The sequence below is a fragment of the Nicotiana sylvestris genome, chromosome 11 (assembly GCF_000393655.2).
Source record: "Nicotiana sylvestris chromosome 11, ASM39365v2, whole genome shotgun sequence".
NCBI classification, from domain to species: domain Eukaryota; kingdom Viridiplantae; phylum Streptophyta; class Magnoliopsida; order Solanales; family Solanaceae; genus Nicotiana; species Nicotiana sylvestris.
Genome location: NC_091067.1, coordinates 83,020,759 through 83,041,161, shown reverse-complemented (window position 1 = coordinate 83,041,161; position 20,403 = coordinate 83,020,759). Strand labels below are relative to the sequence as shown.

The following is a 20,403-nucleotide window of genomic DNA, read 5'->3' as shown; positions in this document are numbered from 1 at the left end:
GATGGTGATGAAAATGATGAGGAAGAATCAGCGCTGGTGACTCGGGCCGGTAAGTCAGTCGAGGCCGCCAAGCCTTCTGAACTAGAAATCCACCTGTGAGGATGCCCGAAGGGAAGAGACGGGCAAGGCCCCCATATCTCTGGGGGTTGAGATTGTCCCTCCGTCTTCAACAACTATACTAGAGGGGGTAAATTCTGAGGCCCCTGAGGTTAATGAGAATGCCCCGATTGAAGAGCTTGGGGCCGCGACAATAGGTCATTCTCTTTCATTGCCAACTTATTCTGGGAAGGCAATCGAGGAAGCCATCACTTTGCATATTCCCGACCCAAGTAAGGTCATCGCGGATGACCCTTCCCAGAGTTGCTACACTGGGGTACAGGGTGTCGATGACTTCTATGATGCATCCTCCATTTTTGAAGAGGCCCATCGTCTCTTTCTCCGGGTAAGGACCTGCCCTATTTATTACAAGTTTTTCTCACTTTGTTTTCCTCTTCTACTCACGTGCCTTTATTTCACGTATAGGATGCTGCAAAGTTCAAGGCCGAGTAGAAACAACGTGAGGTCGAGCTCAAGAGAGTATCAGACGAAGAGAAGGCCTTGAGGCTCCTTTGTAGTCAAAAGGAAGAGGAGCTTAAGGATTTCCGGTCTGCTTTGGCCAAAGCTCAAAAAAGCGAGTCCGAGCTGGACGAGCAGGTAACTCTGATTTTAACAAAGTTCGGCCTTCTTGGCCCTACGTCGGAGGGTAATACTTCGATGTCTCAGCTGTAGCAAAAGCTGGACATGATTGGGCAGCTCCGGGGCGAGGTGAACCAAGTTCGGGCTAATTGCCACCAGTGGAAGGAGAACATGGATCGACTCACCGTCGAAAAGGAAGCTGTTAAGGCTCAAGTGACCTCAGTTGAGTCTCAGCTCTGTGGTGTCGAAGCGAAAGATTTGGCTCAGGATAGGGGAATCGAGGGGCTGGGGGCCGAATTGGCTAAAGCCCAGACTGAAGCTGTATATGCTAAGGTTGAGGATGCACAAGCCAAGGCCGAGGCTGAGAAGACGAAAGTTGTGGCTGATAAATCTATCGCTATATATCATAGAGAAACCGCGGCTGTTCAAGCTGAGTTGAGGGTGGCCTCCAACTGGGCAAAACGGAGCAGTGAATTGGCTAAGTGTCAAGCTTGGAGGGAGACTCTCGAGGAAGTCTGTGCTTGAGGTTTTGACCTTACCAAGTAGATAGCCGAAGCACAAGCACGGGAAACCGATGCTAGGTTTCTTGTCTCTTCTGATGATAAGGACTTGGTGAGTGGCTCCGGGAACAAGGAAGGTGAAGAAGATACTTCTGAAGGGGAAGAGGCCCCAAAAGATAAAGCTACCGGAGATGAAGACGACACTCCCGGGGACGTGGCCCCAAAAATAGATTAGGCTTTTATTTTTGTATAATGGTCCTTTGTTGTAATATGCTTTGTAGATTTGTCGGGTGAATATAAAGTAGCTTTTGCTCTTTTCTTAATTTGTGCTGATCTTTTATTTTGACTCCGTTCATAAAAATTACCGATGATTCACATGTTAAATTCGAATATTGATTTAGACTCGCAATAAGCCCTTAAGCTTTTATTGCCCAAGATCGTACCCCTTAGGGTTTTAGATGATCCCCAAGCCAATATTAAAGTTAAATTAATGCGGGCTCAGGGCCTTTGGGTCCGAGTTAAACGAGAATGCGGCCTCCGACTCCCATAGGTCTTTGACCCTATATTTCTTTTTAAGCTGCCCCTTAGGCTCTTTGCATATCGACCCTTAGGCTCTTTATTAGACTTGGACCTTAGGCTCTTTAAATTGGGTCATTTCGGCCTCCAATATGGCTATATAGTTTTCCCTCACTTCGGCTAAAAGACTTAATGAAATTTTTGGATATGCCTTAGCATGCATTTTTGTACCCGTTGGGTTTTTCGAAGGCTCGGCGTATCAGAATTTTATTAGTCGTTATGTTTGTGTGGACATAGTTGAATACCCCTTAAGGGTTTTCCAAAAACTTATGTTACAAAGCCCTTGGGTTGTTCGAGGTTTGATTTGTAGAAGCCCTTAGGTTTTTCGGGACCGAAATTTATCAAGGCCCCTTATGTTTTGCTTTTGCCGAGGGTAGCCTGATTTAACCGTTTTATCAATATTTGAAGGCCTTTAATTTATAGAGGAAGTCGGACATCTCCGAGCCGCATTTTTTGGCCGTAGCCTTGTATGACCATAGTTTTTAGTATGGTTGTAGCCTTTGGGTTTGTCATTTAGATTGGTTTCCCAATAACTTTCCGAACTTGTTCGAAAAGTTAGTCCCCGAGTGAGTTGGCCTTGGCCTTCGTTTCAAGGGGTGCCTCTTTGAGGTCTTATATTGACTGTCAGTGGCAGTCCCTAGGTATTACGAGGTGCTTTGGCCCTTGAGCCGCTTCCCATAAGATTGCAAGTGTAGGGCTCATATGAGATACAAAGCGTTTTTGATGTAGCCAAGATGCTTCTTCAAATAGTTAATACATGCATACATGTTTTGCCATCGGGGCTCGATCATTCTATATGGACATGGTTCATTTGACCGTTTGGCCCATTACAACGTTCTCCTATCGGGGCCTTGTTAGGAGTGAAATATCTTTCTCAAAGTTATAACCTCTGAGGGCGATGCCCCCAGTATTCGAGGTTGATCGAAAAGAAGCCTTGAATACTTGTTGAGTGACCCTTAGGTTGCATATAGGTGTTGCCTTGTTAAAAAACTTGTCGGCAAAACCCATTTGGGATAAAACCCGATCCAAGGGAAAAAGAGTGCAACACATGCTTTCAAACCCAAGGTCTTCGAGTTCAGCAGTAATATCGCTTGAGCATTGATATATTCCAATTATTTGGTAGTTGCTCACCTTCCATTGTGCTGAGTTTGTATGATCCTTTTCCTATGACTCCAAGGACACGGTATGGTCCTTCCCAAGTGGGACCTAGCTTTCCTTCGCTTGGGCCTCGAGTGCTAAGAGTGACTTTCAACAGTACTAAGTCCCCGACTTTGAAATATCGGAGGTTTGTCCTTCTGTTGTAATACCTCTCGATTCTTTGTTTTTGTGTGGCCATTATTATTAATGCGGCCTCACGTTTTTCATCTAGTAGCTCAAGAGAAGTGTTCATTGCTTCGTTATTTGAGCCTTCGGTGGCATACTAAAACCTTGCGCTAGGCTCCCCGACTTCGACTGGGATTAAAGCTTTGGACCTATATACCAAGGAAAACGGGGTCTCCGCCGTGCTTGACTTCGGTGTCGTCCGATATGCCCATAATACCTTGAGCAACACCTCTCTCCATTTCCCCTTGGGATCATCTAGCCTTTTCTTCAAGTTTCGGATGATGGTTTTGTTGGTGGACTTGACCTGCCCATTTGCACTTGAGTGGTAAGGTGCTGATAGGATCCTTTTGATTTTATGATCCTCGAGGAATTTTGTCCATTTATTGCCGAAGAACTATTTTCCATTGTCACATGTTATTTTGGCGGGTGTCCCGAACCAGCATATGATGTGGTCCCATATGAAATCGATGACTTCTTTTTCTCTTACCTTCTCGAAGGCCTGCACTTCAACCCATTTTGAGAAGTAGTTAGTCAAAAATACAATGAATCTAGCTTTACCTGGTGTCGTTGGTAAGGGGCCGACGATGACCAACCCCCATTTCATGAATGGCCACGGGGATAGGACCGAGTGGAGTTGTTCACCTGGTTGATGAATTATTGGTGCAAATCTTTGGAACTTATCACACTTTCGAATGAATTCCTTGGTATCTTTTTCCATGCTATCCCAATAATATCCTGCTCTGATCACCTTGTGAATCAAAGAGTCTGCACCAGAATGGTTTCCACAGGAGCCCTCCTGGATTTCCCGTAGTACATAGTCCATATCCTCGGGTCTCACGCACACCGCCAATGGTCCATCAAAGGTTCTTCTGTATAACGTTCCATTTTCATCGAGCGAGAATCGGGCCGCTCTGGCTCAGAGTGTTCTTCACTCTTTTGGGTCCGCGGGGAGCTTTCCATGCTTTAGATAATCGATGTACTTATTCCTCCATTCCCATGTTAAGCTTGTTGAGTTAATATCTACATAACTTGATGACAGCCCCCGGGACAATATCGTCCTCTTCGACTGATAATCCCAAGTTTGCTAGCGCGTCGGCCTCGCTGTTCTGTTCCCGAGGTACATGGTCCGGTGTCCATTCCTTGAAGCGGTGCAGTGTTATTTGAAGTTTGTCCAGGTACCTCTGCATTCAATCGTCTTGAACCTCAAAGCTTCTGTTTACAAGGTTTACCACCAAAAGGGAATCACACTTTGCCTCGATGACCTCTGCTCCAAGGCCCTTGGCTAGTTCAAGACCTGCGATCATGGCTTCATACTCGGCCTCATTGTTAGTCAATTAGAAGTTTTGATAGACTGTTTAATAATACTGCCTGTAGGCGTTTCTAAAATGATGCCGAGCCCGGACCCTTTCACATTCAAGGCACCGTCCGTGAAGAGGGTCCAAACCCCCGTCGATGTACCCATTTTTATCAAGAGTTCTTTCTCTACTTCGGGTACGAGGGCAGGTGCGAAATTGGCCACGAAATCTGCCATAATTTGAGACTTGATGGCCGTCCGAGGCTGATATTCGATATCATATCCTCCAAGTTTGGTAGCCCATTTGGTCAATCTTCCCAATAATTCGGGCTTATGCAAGACATTTCGAAGTGGATATGTAGTTAATACACATATAGGATGGCATTGAAAATATGGTTTTAATTTCCTAGATACGCTTATTAATGCAAGAGCTAATTTTCCAAATGCAGATACCTGGTTTCCGCATCCCCCTGGGTCCGACTCACATAATAAACATGAAATTGCGTACCTTGCTCTTCTCGAACCAACACGCCACTTACCGCTACTTCGAACATGGATAAATACAAGTAGAGTGTTCCATCCTCCTTCGTAGTATAGAGAAAGGGTGGGCTCGAGAGATACCGTTTTAATTCTTCCAGGGATTGCTGACATTTTGGAGTCCATGCGAGTTGTTCTTCTTATTAAGTAGGGAGAAAAAATGATGACTCTAATTGTTCTTCTTATTATGTAGGGAGAAAAAATGATGACTCTAATCCGATGATCTCGAGATGAATTGACCTAGGGTAGTTATTCGTCCGATCAGCTGTTGTACGGCTTTCACATTGTTTACCACAGTGATTTCCTCAATGGCTTTGATTTTATCGGGATTGATATCAATGCCTCTGTCTGACACTATAAAGCCCAAGAACTTGCCCGATCCAACTTCAAAAGCGCACTTCTCGGGGTTGAGCTTCATGTTATACTTTCTAAGGATGTCGAACATTACCTGCAAATGGGACAAATAGTCCTCTGCGCGTAGGGACTTAACTAGCATATCATCAATATAAACTTCCATGGATTTGCCTATTTGATGTTCAAACATCTTATTAGCTAAGCGTTTATATATGGCTCCTGCGTTTTTTATCCCGAAAGGCATTACATTATAACAATATGTTTCATACTTGGTGATGAATTTGGTTTTACCCGGAGTAGGCGTCGAGAAAGGTAAGGATCTCGTGGCCAGCCGTAGCTTCGATCAATCGATCGATGTTGGGTAATGGGAAAGAATCTTTAGGGCATGATTTGTTCAAATCTTTGTAATCTACACACATTCTGAGTTTATTCCCTTTTTTACGGACTACCACTACGTTAGCTAGCTATTCAGGATATTTACTTCCCTTATGGATACTATTTTCAAGAGTTTGGTTACCTCTTCCTTGATGAATGTATGCTTTACCTCGGACTGAGGTCTCCTCTTTTGCTTCACCGGTTTGAATCAGGGATTGATACTTAGTTGATAGGTAGTTATTTCTGGTGGGATCCCTATCATATCTAAATGGGACCAAGCGAAGCAATCAATATTATCGATAAGAAATTGAAAGAGTTTTTTCCTGAGTTCGGGGGTTAACCCCATCCCCAGGTATACCTTTTGTTCCGGAAGATGCTTGATTAATATGACCTGTTCGAGCTCTTCGATCGTCGATTTCGTCGCATCCGATTCTTTGGGGGCAACGAAGGTTCGAGGAGTGAGGAACATTCACAGCTACATGTTCATCGGACATTAGTCCCTCGGGATCCACCGAGGGCACGAGCTGTAATTGCTATTTGGTCGTCTGTTCATCCTTCAATTTTTTCGATGTGGATAGAGTTGACACCGGTGCTGAGTCCTGCACTGCAAATATTTCGTTGGCTGTATCGTATACTGTTTTCACGCCGTCCTTCATTGGGAACTTCATCATTTGGTGGAGGGTTGATGGTACCGCCCACATGCTATGGATCTACGGCCTTCCGAGCAAAGCATTGTATCTCATGTCACCTTCAATGATATGAAATTTGGTGTTTTGCATGGTTCAGGCCACGTTGACTGGGAAGATGATTTCCCCCTTTGTTGTCTCACTAGCCATGTTGAAGCCATTCAAGATTCGAGATGCCGGTATGATTTGATCGAGCAGCCCGAGCTGCTCCACGACCCTGGACCTGATTATATTCGTCGAACTACCTGGATCCACGAGAACATGTTTAACTTGAACTTTATTCAAAAGGATAGAAATTACCAGAGCATTGTTATGAGGTTGAAATATAGCCTCGATATCTTCTTCACTGAATATAAGGGTGTCCTCGGGCAAGTAATCCCGAGTCCGCTTTTCCCCGGTGATGAATATTTTGGTACGTTTGAATACGGGTCCCTACGGGACATCGACTCCGCCGATGATCATGTGAATGACATGTTGGGGCTCTTCTGGTTCACTCTTCTTGCCTGCATCCCTTTCCCTGAATGATTCTTAGCCCGATCACTTACGAATTCTCGAAGATGGCCCTCATTGAATAACCTAGCCACTTCCTCCCTTAGCTGTCTGCAGTCCTCCGTTCTATGACCATGTATGCCATGATAGTTGCACATTAAGTTTGGGTTCCTTTGGGAGGGATCGGTCTGTATTGGCCTGTTCCACTTAGTATCTTTGATTCTCCCAATAGCTGAGGCGATCCCTGATGCATCTATGCTGAAATTGTACTCGAATAATTGGGGGGCTTCGGCGGGGTAGACGTGCTTATCAAATCCGGTCTTGCTCATGAGCCCCCGAGAACCTGGACCTTGGTCACTTCTTCGATAACTTCGAGAAGTGTTGTGTCTTGGGCCATTGTTTCTTCGATCGTATGGTTGATACCGTTCTTTGTTGAATCTTAACCCACAGTCTATGTCCCTCGAGGGTTTGATTGCGAATCCATTCGGGTAAACTGAGCCCGAGGGGGCTCCCAACTGGTCGTCCTCGACCCTAATTTTTGACTGATACCAAGAGTGCACATCCGACCATGTCATACCTGGATACTCGATCAAGTTCAGTTTTAGCTATCGAGATGCTATCGAACTTCTCTCATTCAAACCTTGCAAGAAGGCCTGAACTGCCCAATCATCGGAGGCCGAGGATAATTCCATCCTTTCCATCTGAAATCGGGACACGAACTCCCTCAGCATCTCGTCGTCTCTTTGTTTTATCTTGAAGATGTCCGATTTTCTCGTGGCCACCTTTATGGCCCCGACGTGTGCCTTTACGAAGGCATCCGCCAACATAGCAAATGAGTCTATGGAGTTAGGAGCTAAGTTATGGTACCAAATCATAGCTCCTTTTGACAGCGTTTCCACAAACTTCATTAATAATACCGACTCGATTTCATCGTTGTTCAAGTCATTCCCTTTTATTCCACAAGTGTATGAAGTAATGTGTTCATTGGGGTCGGTTGTTCCATTATACTTTGGTATATCGGGCATGCGGAATTTCTTGGGGATGGGCATTGGTGCCGCACTCGAGGGGAAAGGTTTTTGTATGAATTTTTTGGCATCAAGGCCCTTCAGAACTGGAGGTCCTCCGAGTATCTGGTCTACCCGGGAGTTGTAAGTTTCCACCTTTTTATCGTTGTCTTCTATTTTCTTTTCTCCTGACTCAATTCTTTTAGTCAGTTCCTCGAGCATTTTCATGATTATGGGGTCAGTCCCCGAGTCGCTTTCATCAGGTCTTTTGACCTGGTTCGTGCTGCATGTTTACTGGTTCGGCAATGTTAGGAGTCATGTTCTGACTTTGAAGTTGAGCGATGGCGACTTGCTGAGCTTGCAGCATCTCGAATATCACTTGGAGGCTAACTCCTCCTTCTTCCTTTTCTCGTGCTTCTTGGCCTCCGGCCCGGGCTTCCCTGTGTGCATTTCTTACAGGGTCTGCGCCTGCGTCCATGTTTAAAGTGTTGTGGGAGCTGATATCAACTGGCTCCATATTCGACACTCCCCTAGGGTTTACGAGTGGTACACCGAGCCCTATGCTGTTGTTTTCTCCAAGTCTCTCACTGTCGTGAGCAGGTGCATTTTGTGTACTATACATGATTAAACCTGAAATCAAAGAAACTTTGAAAAGAAAAAGTGTGAAGAATAACATGTGTTATCGGAAAACTAGTACTAAAATAATCATTATTATCTTTAGCCCCACGGTGGGCGCCAAACTGTTTACCTCAAAAAATGAGTTTAACAATTAAAGATATTTTGTCGTTTTAAAGATACATGATATATTTTAATACTAGTGATTATACAAGTAATGTTGAGCTTACGTAAGAAGAAATAAAGAACCGAATCAGCGTTGTTAGAATAGTAGGGGGCCTCGAGGTCGACTTATCCAGGGACCTCGAGGTTAGCTAAGAGTAATAAAGTATGAATAATAAAGCAAAGACAATAAAGCTGAAGAATATTTTAAGAGCACGTTAAACAGAAAAAATAAGAATGTTCTATTGCAATGAATGATCTCATCTTTTACAAAGCGATTGGGGTCCCCTTTATATAGGAAGAGAAAAACCCCAATTTAGTACATTGCTCATAAGGGTAAAGAATTCTATTGGTACAAGTGTATAACGACCTAGTATGGAACTGTACTACTTCATATAACCCTGATCCTATAATTAATGCACGGGTCCACGTGCCCTTGAAAAATTCCCGCTCTTTCTTGATTCACTTCGAGATAATGCTGCCCACGATGTGGTCCGTGACAACATTCGATTAACTTCCTCGAGGCAGGTGTCCCTTAGCCGGACACGACATCCACTTCGAGTCTCTCGGACTCGGGCCTATAGCCCGTTTTAGGCCTTCAAAATCATACTCCTCGATTTTGACCTATACAAAAGATTTTATGAAAACTGATATAATATATGGGCAAGCACCCATTAATGAAAAAGTCCAATGGATGCTTTGGTTTGGAGGTTGAAATTAAGTCGCTTGGAATCCCGATGTAGATCGATTCTTGCTCGCAGTATCTTTTTTCCAGAAAAATAATACGTTTCCTTATTTTCATAAAGCGTCGATTCCTTTATTTTCTAATCCTTTTCAATGCTGACTTATAACTTGCCTCTTCTTTTACTTTTTTTTTTTCTTTTTCTATTTCCTCTTATTTACTAATTAGAAGATGAAAAGGAGAAAAAAAATCCTCCACTATTTAAAACATTTGTAGGCTTCCAAAAGACACCAAAGAAAAAAAATGCTAAATCGTAGAATCCTTCTCGGCTGCTCCAGCTTTCGCATTAAGGAAATCACAGGATACACAGTGATTAACAAGTTTTCTTGATCTCCCCATCTCAAAATTAAAACACAAGGAACAAGGTAATAAGATTTGGTATTTTAATGCTAGAGATTTTGGGTATAAATAGTAATATTCTATCGAAGATAGTGAGTTTTACAAATTATAATTCTTATCACATATGCTTTGTAAAATAGATTCATTATTTTTTTATGAATATACCCACTGATTGTAATTATTTTGTGGCAAATAAACATGAAAAATAAATTTATCTCTATTTCTGACTTACTTAATTTCAAAACTGAATGTTTTTGGGATAAATGCAAGTTATTTGCATCAGTTTGTGCGATTGATGAATTTATCCCATTGGCTTATTGCTTCAAAATTTTGTAATCTTATCTTTCGAAAGAATAAATTCTGATATACTTAGTTATAAAGAAGTGTGATCAATTTTCGGTTCAATGTGGTTAAATATGTTGTTATTGCATTATTATTTGTATTGTTATATAGAGACACGAGTTTCCCAATAGGATTTAGTTAAATTATTTGAATTGAATTTTAGGTAAAATCGAATCTTATTATGTAGGAATATTTCATCAATCTTTTTGAATTGAGATGGATAGGTTTGTCATAAGAACGAATATTGGACAACCAAGTTCTAGTTCTACTCATCCATCTATGCTTCATCTATAGCTCCGAAAATTTAGAGGGACACATTTCTTTCTGATCTTGATTTAGAATCTCTCAATGCTGATCCAGGAGATAGAAAACCTATTACAGAATATAACCCTAATGTACGTGGTGAAGTTAGAAGACATTATATTAAAAAAAAAAGCCTTGACAGCTTGTGAATCATGATTTTCCTAAAACTAAGTTTGGGGAGATAATGCGTCAGTTTTGTCCGATTGGTTAAGGTTCAACATTCCAAGTGGTTAGAGTACAGTATATCAAAAGATGTTGCATATTGTTTGTGTTGCTATTTGATTAAAAAAAGAACATGAAATTCATGGAAATACGGGAGATGATTTTACAAAAAATGGCTTTAAAGCTTGGAATAAGGCTATTGAAAGATTTAAAGCTCATGTTGGAGAAGTAGATAGCATCCACAACAAGTGTTTCAACAGGATGCTTGATTTAATAAATCAATCACAATCAATTTGCACTTCTTTTAACAATTCGAGAAAGAAAAAATGATTCTCGACGTCGTTTGAGTACTTCAATCGACGTGGCAAGATTTCTTTTGAGACTAGGTTTGCCATTTCGTGGGCATGATGAGAGTCAATCTTCTACAAACAGAGGTATCTTTCTTGAGCTTTTGCAATGGTATGGAGATATTGATCGGGATGTTGGAAGCATTATATTAGAAAATGCTCCAAGTAATGGAATGACGTGTTCTCCAAGTATTCAAAAAGATATTGTTGATGCATGTGCTAAAGAAACAATCAAAGCTATCATTGAAGATCTGGATGAGGATTTTTCGGGATACTAGTTGATGAATCAAAAGATATATCACACAAGGAGCAAATGGAACTTGTTTTGAGATGTGTTAACAAGGAAGGAGAGGAAATACAGAGATTTATTGGCATTGTTCATGTTAGTAATACATCGGCTATGTCATTGAAAAAGGCAATCTGCTTCTTTCTTTCTGATCACTCATTATGTCCAACGCAAATATGTGGGCAAGATTATGATGGGGCTAGTAACATGCAGGAAGAGCTAAATGGTGTTAAGATTTTGATTATGAATGAGTCTCCATCACCATATTGCATTTACTGTTTTGCTCGCCAATTGCAATTAACACTTGTGGCTCTTGCAAAGAAGCATTCAGATATAGATGAATTTTTTGTATAGTTGCTAATGTCTTAAATATTGTTGGAACATCTTTTAAGCGCAGGGTTTTGCTTCGAGAACATCAAGCTGAAAAGTTAAAGGAGTTGCTCAAATCAGGTGAAGTGCATACTGGACAAGGATTAAATCAAGAACGTGGGCTTCAATGACCAGGTGATACTCGTTTGAGTTCTCATTATAAAACATTGGATAACCTTATTATCCTATTTTCATCAATTATTCATTTTCTTGAATTTACTGCCCGTGAGTGTCCAAACTATGCCGATAGAATTGTTGCTGAAAGTCTTATGGGTAAGATCAAGGAATTTGATTTTGTTTTAATGTTGCACTTGATGTTAAAAGTTCTAATAATGACAAATGAGTTGAGTTGTGTATCACAAAGGATGGATCAAGATATTGTCAATGCTATGGGACTCATTGCTCTTACAAAGCAACGATTACAAACGATGAGGAATTGATACATGATATAGCGATTCTAAAGATGGGCGCTCTCTACTTTCCTGGGAAATCTAAGCGTAGAGCTCTTGATGTTACATATTATCATCATTTGCGTGTTGAAATTTTTTATGGTGTTATAGATTTGCATTTTCAAAAACTTAACTGTCGCTTTGATGCTGTGAGCACTGACTTACTCCTCGGTATGGCTAGTTTAATTCCAGTTAATTCATTTGGTGATTTAATAAGAATAGGTATTATCCAAATGAGTGTGATAGCAGCAAGCTTCGATATCTCAGTTTTCAACATATGAAAAGTCGTCAAACACATTTGTGAGTTATGACGAGAAGATCGTTTTTGAAACAATCCCGGGAGAACTACACCCCATAAGCTAGTTATTAAGGTGGGAGAGCCTCAGGCTATATAAACCCCACATCAGCATATTGCAATATCGATGTGGACCTTGCAATGGACCATAACAAACCACCACGCTCCGCATCCGTCAATCTCCAATGGCTGTGCGTTAGACTTTTTTCTAGCGCCGGGTGAACAAGGCAATACGGGCGTCACCATCCATCTTCTAAGTCGGCTAATTCTTACGACACTTTAAGAAAAACAGCAAAAACAAAAACAAAATAACGAGTAATATCAACCCCTAGATGGAACTTGAAAGCAAATCCTAAGAAAGCAAGACACATTACTAAAATTCCACTACTCAACTTTAATAAGCAGGACGGTATTCTAAAAATCATACTCTGGGTCGGGCTCCAGCAAGATATAGCTGTTCAACTTGGACCTATTCGCCACATTTCGTTGGTTTTCACGCATAGCACTCTTATGAAGCTCAACTAAAGCTAGAGCAGTCTCATGGGCATTAGGATTACCAGCAGTTAGAAAGTTCCGAACTGAATTGTACCCTTGTTCATCAAGCTTAAGCATAGCAGCTGCAGTAAAGAGAGTAGGAAATAGGCTCCTATTCAGGACATGCAAGTCCACTAAAGGAGCAAGATATTTAAAGAACTGAGGATAAGCAAATTTAGATATCTTGCATAAAGCATTATAGAGATGCCCAGCGTCAGCAGCCACCCTATAATCTGTCAGCACAGGAGACCTTGTCCTAACGAACATTTCGTAGCAGAAATTGATGTTATGCATCTCGTTCCAAGATAGGATCATTACTAGATAGCTCCACATATTGGCAAATTGATCAGACCCCCTCTGCTGCTCAAGAAGCATGTAAATGATCTGCTTTTTAAGATAACTGGAAGAACCCAGCTTGATCTTGATACGATTTGCAGCCTCAAGACTGAATGGAACTGTAATCCTTTCACCGGGATCATGTCCAACCTTAGCTGAAATTGCTCGAATCCTCTTGGCCATATATAGCTCATAATTCCTCTCATTTGGTGACTTAAAAATGGCTAATAGAAGACAGGCATAGATGACAAGTATCTTTGAATTACTGTAATTCTGCCCCTCTTCCCAGTCGACTATGATCAGCCGTAATTGCCTGGCTAGGTAAAGTTTTGACCTGTGGCTTCAGCTGGAGCTCCCTGAACTCCAGTTCAATGTGCCCCCTCATGTTGGGAGTAACACAAAGCAGCATCGAGCAAGCATGTGAAATCACTTGCATCTCGCTAATACCAAAATTATTAAGTCCCTGATGTGCGAAGAAAAAGACTCTTGTCCGCCTTTGACGCTGCTCTCGCTCCGTACCGCCAAGATCAGGTGTATAAAACACAGGAGTATGAATAGCACCAATACTAGCTGGCCGATAATTAGGCTGATTAGTACCAGTGATGTCATATCGGGCTCTGAAACATTGCATAAGAACCTTCCGTCGAACACGACGAGGATTAACAATATGCTCAATCTCATCAGGACCATTATTATCATTGTCATTGCCCAAATTACCACCAACTGGAGCTTGCCCCCGAGGAATATCTACTCCTGGTTGATTAATACGTGGAAATCTTGCTTGACGAGCAGCATTGGGTTCTGGTTGATTAATACGCGGAAATCCTGCTTGACGAGCAGCACTAGGTTCTGGTTGATTAATACGTGGAAATCTTGCTTGACGAGCAGCATTAGGCTGATTGACACGAGCGTTCTCCATAATAGATCTGATAAGAGTTAGCTTCAATTTTAGGAAAAAGAACGGGTTCAGTCCAGGTGGTAATTTGGGCAATGACAATGAGAGATAAAGAGAGATGGGGGTAGGAGCGTCGCCGGTGGGTCTGCTGGTGGCGTGACAGTGAGAAAATGAGGGGAGTGAGGGATTTTTTGAGGGGCGGCTGTTCCCTTGTAATAATGAGACGGTGCTTTAGATTTTAGGGTTTTTTTAAACAAAAATCTGATGATGGCCCCTAGGTTAGGTTTTGGACCCCTTTATTTATACTAAAATGGCCTAATACATATACAGCCCATTCAACTTGGTACTATTTTTCATTTTGGCACTCTATCTCTATTTTGTTTCATTTGACCCTCCAATTATATTTTATGTGTTCCATTTTGGCATTCCAACTCTATTTCTTATGTTTCACTTTAACATAAAAGTTGAAACCAATACAAAAAATATAGCGCGTGTATATACACAAATCTGAGGTGTAATAAATATCCAATTAAATGTTGTCACCTAGTTTTTCATTCATATCAAACGGGTCAATACTAAAATACCTAAACTCGATCAAATTTTTTGTGGGTTTATTTCATCCAAACGGGCCAGATATAAAATCGGTAGATGAAAGCTTTGGAACTTAGAGAATGAAGATGGGGCAATAGTGGATGAAAAAATACGATCGAGTTCGGGTATTTTAGTATTGATCTGTTTGACATGGATGAAAAAATTAGGTGGCAACATTTAATTGGATATTTATTTATTACACCTCAGATCTTTGTATACACACGCGCTATATTTTTTGCACTGATTTCAGCTTTTATGTTAAAGTGAAACATAAGAAATAGAGTTAAAAGACCAAAATGGAACATATAAAATAGAGTTGGATGGCCAAAATGAAACTAAGGTAGAAATAGAATGTCAAAATGAAAAATGATGCAAGTTAAATGAGTTGTATATGTATTTGACCTATTAAAATACAAGACACTCTTTCATGTGTCATGATTACTTTTCAACCGGTAATGCTGTTAAAAAAAGAATACCGAGAGCCCGTTTGGACATTAAAAATTTTAACTTTTTTTGTTTGGTCATAAAATTTTAAATTTTTACTTGAAGATGAATTTTGAAATTTTTTGAAATTGAAAAACTTCAAAAAGTTATTTTTTAAAATTTTTACTCATATCACTCACAAAACTTCAAAAACAACCCTAAATTATATTCATGCCCAAACACAACTCTAATTTTCAAATATCATTTTCACTTGATCTTTTTTTGGGGGGAATTTTACAATTCTTATTTCCAAACGCCCCTTGAATACATAAGATTATTTTTTTTGCAAGTTTACTTGAGACATAATAGATTATTTTTTATATGATTATAAAATTAATTTTATATCACAATTATAAACCTTTCATTAGAGTTCTTTTTCTCATGGTTGCTCTTTTTACATACATATCATTAGAACCTTCACTGTCATGTCGTACATTTATATTTATTGTGCTTTCAAGAAAGAGGATAGTGAATTTTGCAAGTTTAGTTGAGACATAAGAGTTAAAAAGATAATGTATATGAGTATAAAATTAATTTTATATCACAAATATAAATGTTTCCTTAGGGTCTCATTCTCATGGTTATTTTTTATTATGTACATGTCAAATTGAACCTTCATTTCTGTGGAATACACTTATAACTATTATTGTCATCATTATAGCAATAAGTATTTTTTCTACATCATTAAAGAAAATACTTGTTTTGTTGAAATGAAAAGAAAATACTTTTTGTACATCATGAAAAAAATAACCCAATTGTTAAAATGAAAAAAAAATACTTTTTCTACATCATGAAAAGAAAGTATTCGTTTTGTTGAAATGAAATAAAATATTTTTCTACATCACGAATTTATTGAAAAAAATACTTTTCTGCATCTGCACTAGTGAGCGAAGTTCACATTTGGAGACTTCAAGGTACACACGCTCCGCGGGCTTCGAAGTCACTTTCTATCCATTTCTATATTTTTCCTTCTTTACTAGATACAATTGTATATGGATTACTTTGATACTGTCATAGAACTTGTGACTTGTATTTCGCTTGATTTTGGGATGTTGTATATACACTGAGATATGGTGGTTTTTCCTTATAATAGTTGTTGGGTTTTAAGATTTTTAAATTATCGTTTCAGTTATTTCCGCATGTATGTTAGGCTTACCTAGTCTTAGAGACTTGATGTCGTCACAATATCCTATGGGGGGAAATTGGGGACGTGACAATTAGTTTATTTGAAAGATTTAGATTTAATCGAGAGAGGAGTCTGAATCGGACGTATAAGCTAATCACCTATTGAATTCGTGAAAATCGATAGAACCTCAAGAGTGAAATATATCAGTATAATATCAAGAATAACAACCTTTGCACCTATCATATCAAAACCCTTATTTCTTACATTGATAAGAAACTATATGCTAATCCCTAGTTATTTGCAGTCAATTGTCAATTGCTTTACTTTAGTAGTTAATCCCAATTCGTAATCATGCCAATCAAGTTTTGATCATCCCGAATAGTAGGTAAACGAGGAATTGCTAGAGCATTATTTAAATCAAATTCCTGTGAAGACGATGATCATACTATACTATATTTGGCTAGCAAGCATCAATTTTGTGTTGTGCTTTGCGCTCGTCAATTAGAGGTGGTAAAGAAGAATATTTAATCAACAACAGGACACAATAGTTAACTATCAAGAATTTTGGATATGAAATTATATCCCTAGTGAATAAATAAATACTTAGTATATTTTTTTTTCTATAAATAGATACTATTCTATACTACAATATAGGTAGACAAATCAAATAATTTTTTTTAAACCTTTTCATATAAAAATATTCCTCAACATATGTTTTTGAAAAGGATAAAGTAATGGAGTGATTATGAGGGTATTTTTGTAAACAAACAATTCTTTTAGAAATTGTGCAATGTTTTAATACATCAAACCAAACAATGGATAACATATATGTCAGCATAACTAATGTCAGCATAAGTAATACCAACATTACTAATATACCATATCCGCATCATTCTTATGCACCCTACCAAATGACCCCTTAAATCTCCCAACTACTTTTGTAGGAATCAGAATAATGAAGGAAACTGACTCTTAGAATAATGACAAAATGAAATTGATGAAGATTTCTTAGTGTTATAGGATTTATAGAGAGAAAAAAGATAACTATTGCACCTTTTCTGAGTAGACATGTCCTTTTACAAAGATTGGATTCTATTCAATTAATGAGTAGATGTCTCCTAAAAAGATTGGACATATCTTTTCCAGAAAATATTGTACCTTTTCAACAATAGGCATATTAAATTTTGAATCAGTCAACTAAATTCCATCATTAAGTAATTGACTCGTGGGCCGTGGCCATAAGAGTGCGGAACCAAAATATTGTTAATTTTTACTAAAAATACTCAAATAAGTGTAAAAAAAAAGTTACCAAAGTATATATAACGCCACTAATAGTGGCGCTATACAGTAACGTTAACTGTACCGTTACTGTATAGCGCCACTATTAGTGGCGTTATACTGACAAACTTACATAGCGCCATTAATAGTGGCGCTATATGTCTTATACCCTGACCCCACCAATAATGTCTGGGTTCAATAATTTAAATGTGTATAAAGCCACTTTTTGTGGCGCTATATACAAAAAAAAAATATTACCCGGCTAGCCATTTTCTATATAAACATCGTAGAATCGCCCCAACTTCATTCAAAAAATTTTTTTAACTCTTGTTGGTTTCTATTGTTGTTAAATTCTCCAGCATTTTTTTATTATGTCTGAAGAACGTAGAATAAGAGTATCATTATATTGGGGGGTGAGGTTGTGATGGAGAATAACTCTGTGGGCTACAGTTTACCTGCTAAGTGTAATGTTAAATTGCCACTTTCAATTGAGTACGAAACATTGATATCGTTGTTATGCAAAAAAAATGAGTGTGAGAAAACGTTCAGTGATACTCAAAGTAACCGGAAGATATCCGTATTCCGTTACGCCGCAAGGGTTGCTTTTTACTCAGAGTTTAACATCGACGATGATGACACTTTGAGTGATTTCTTGAGGACTCCGGACGAATGCCGGGAATTTCTTGTAATCACAATGTTGGAGATGTACGTGAAGGTCGAAGACGTTCCAAAAAATGAGGTTGTGCGTAGTAGAGATAACCCCCAGTCATCGGGTGGTTATTCTGGATCAGTTTTTGCCGGACATGTTCCAGATGAAAGAATTTTTCTTGATTTAAATTTATCACCGTCGGCGAATGAGCAGCGAGAAAATAATTTATACCCTGCTTTCCATAATTCACAAGAAGAGTGGTAAACTTCAATTTTCATTTGTGTTAATATGTATATTTTTGCGTATTGAATAAATTTTAACGCTCATTTATTTAATAGGGGGTACCGGCCGGATATGAATTTTACAAGTGACCCATCCGGTAGTCATCACCTAACTGAAAACGTCCATCATGGAATGTCATCACATTACAACTTGTAAGTGAAAAGCTACAGCCATATATAAAGCATTTATTAATTTAGCAGCTTATATTTTGTTGAAATGTGCAGTGAAAACGAGCAAGTTGAACTACCCGTACTCACTCAATTGCCCGAAAACGACGTATTACATCAGGATCTGGCAGATGAACAGAGTGAGGAAGAGAACAGCGATTACGATAACAATGCCGATGAATCGGGAGACGAGACACCATTTGCTCGTGAGGATGGTGATGAAGAGGACGAGGAGGAAGGACCGGATTTGAAGAGAGCCCCCCATAGACGAAAAGTGAACGAGTCTGAAGTGCCGTTTCATTCAAGGGAGATTCCTTATATTGATAACTTGCCAGCCGTGCCGGATGTGGAAGCTCTCACACGGGATTTTGATGAAATCCGGACAGCAATGTGGGATGAGTCTAGACCAACGGTGCTTGCAAAGGGGATGCTTTTTCCTGATAAAGCACGCGTAAGCAGGGCTTGTAAAATGCACAATGTTAAAGAGTGTCGTGAGATGCAGGTATCAGAGTCAAGTCCGACGGTATACAAGGCTATTTGCCGCAGGTGGTTTTGGCCATGTAATTGGATGTTGCGTGCGTCGAAGAAGAAAACAGGTATGTGGAAAGTGGGTAAATACATTCCCACCCACACATGCGAAATGGACACTTTCAACGGGAATCACTTCAACTTGGATATTGACTTGATATCTCTTGTACTTATTCCGCACATCGAAGCGTCCATAAGGTATAAAATCAAAGAGTGCATTACAGCAGTCTACCAGGAATATGGCCACACAATTACTAAAAGAAAGGCATATCTTGGGCGCAAAAGAGCGTTTGAAATAGTCTATGGTAACTGGGATAAGTCATTTGCAGATCTGCCTAGCTACATGGCTGCACTGCAGCACTTTAACCCCGGAACAGTTATTGAATGGAAGCTTGAGCGGAGTCCGGGTAAACCAGAATATATATTCAATTACGTGTTTTGGGCGTTTAAGCCAGCAATTGATGGTTTTCCGTATTGCCGGCCCGTAATATCCATAGACGGAACTCATGTCTATGGAAAGTACGATATCAAGCTATTGATAGCCGTGGCTGTGGATGCAAATGGACAGATATTTCCTCTAGCCTTTGCTATTTGTGCAAATGAAAGCACAGAGACGTGGACAATGTTTTTGAACCACTTGAAAGAGCACGTTGTCAAACATCGTTCAGGTATTTGTCTAATATCTGATCGGCACGGGGGTATATTAAGTTCTGTGGAGAACCTTCCTGCCTGGCAAGAACCTTATGCATACCACCGTTACTGTGTGAGGCACTTTAAGGCCAATTTCAAGAAGGCACATCCCAAAAAAGATCTACATGATTTGATGTGGATGGCAGCAACAGACCACCAACAACATAAATTCCGGAGGCATATGGATTCTATCAGGCAAGAAGACGATGCAGCATATCGTTGGTTAATGCGACATGATCCTGAAAAGTGGACGTTGCATGCAGATGGTGGCAGACGCTGGGGAATTCTTACTACAAACGTGTCAGAATCCTTCAACGGGTTATTAAAGTCGGCAAGAGGATTGCCCGTCACAGCCATGGTGCGTATGTCGTTCAAGCAGATGGCAGAGAGGTTTGTACAACGGTCTGCAGCTGCAACGGAATTGATGGAAAGGGGTGTTGAATTTATGCCAGTGCCTATGAAGAGATTAGAGAAATACAGACGGCGAGCACATTGGCATTCCTTTTTGCAATATGATAACGAACGAGGTATTTTTGAAGTTCGCACCGCTATCCATAATAATCGGGGTAATAATGTACATACTGTAAATGAATCCACAAGGTTATGCTCATGTGGGAAAT

General features: G+C 39.9%; 1 protein-coding gene across 1 annotated transcript; it reads right to left on the bottom strand.

Annotated features, from left to right (window-relative positions):
- Positions 1-12,172: 12,172 nt before the first annotated feature.
- On the bottom strand, positions 12,173-13,277 carry LOC104222753 (uncharacterized). The gene is made up of 2 exons (XM_009774043.2): positions 12,652-13,277; positions 12,173-12,501 (listed from the first exon to the last, which is right to left on the bottom strand). Exons 1-2 carry the CDS (start codon positions 13,275-13,277, stop codon positions 12,333-12,335), a joined length of 795 nt encoding a protein of 264 aa, XP_009772345.1. The 3' UTR covers positions 12,173-12,332.
- Positions 13,278-20,403: the final 7,126 nt, after the last annotated feature.

Coding starts and splice junctions, on each gene's coding strand:
- LOC104222753 (XM_009774043.2), bottom strand. CDS start 13,277: ATGGCCAAGAGGATTCGAGCAATTTCAGCTAAGGTTGGACATGATCCC. Junction 12,502..12,651: donor TTGCTGGAGCCCGACCCAGA/GTATGATTTTTA, acceptor TTTTTCTTAAAG/TGTCGTAAGAATTAGCCGAC.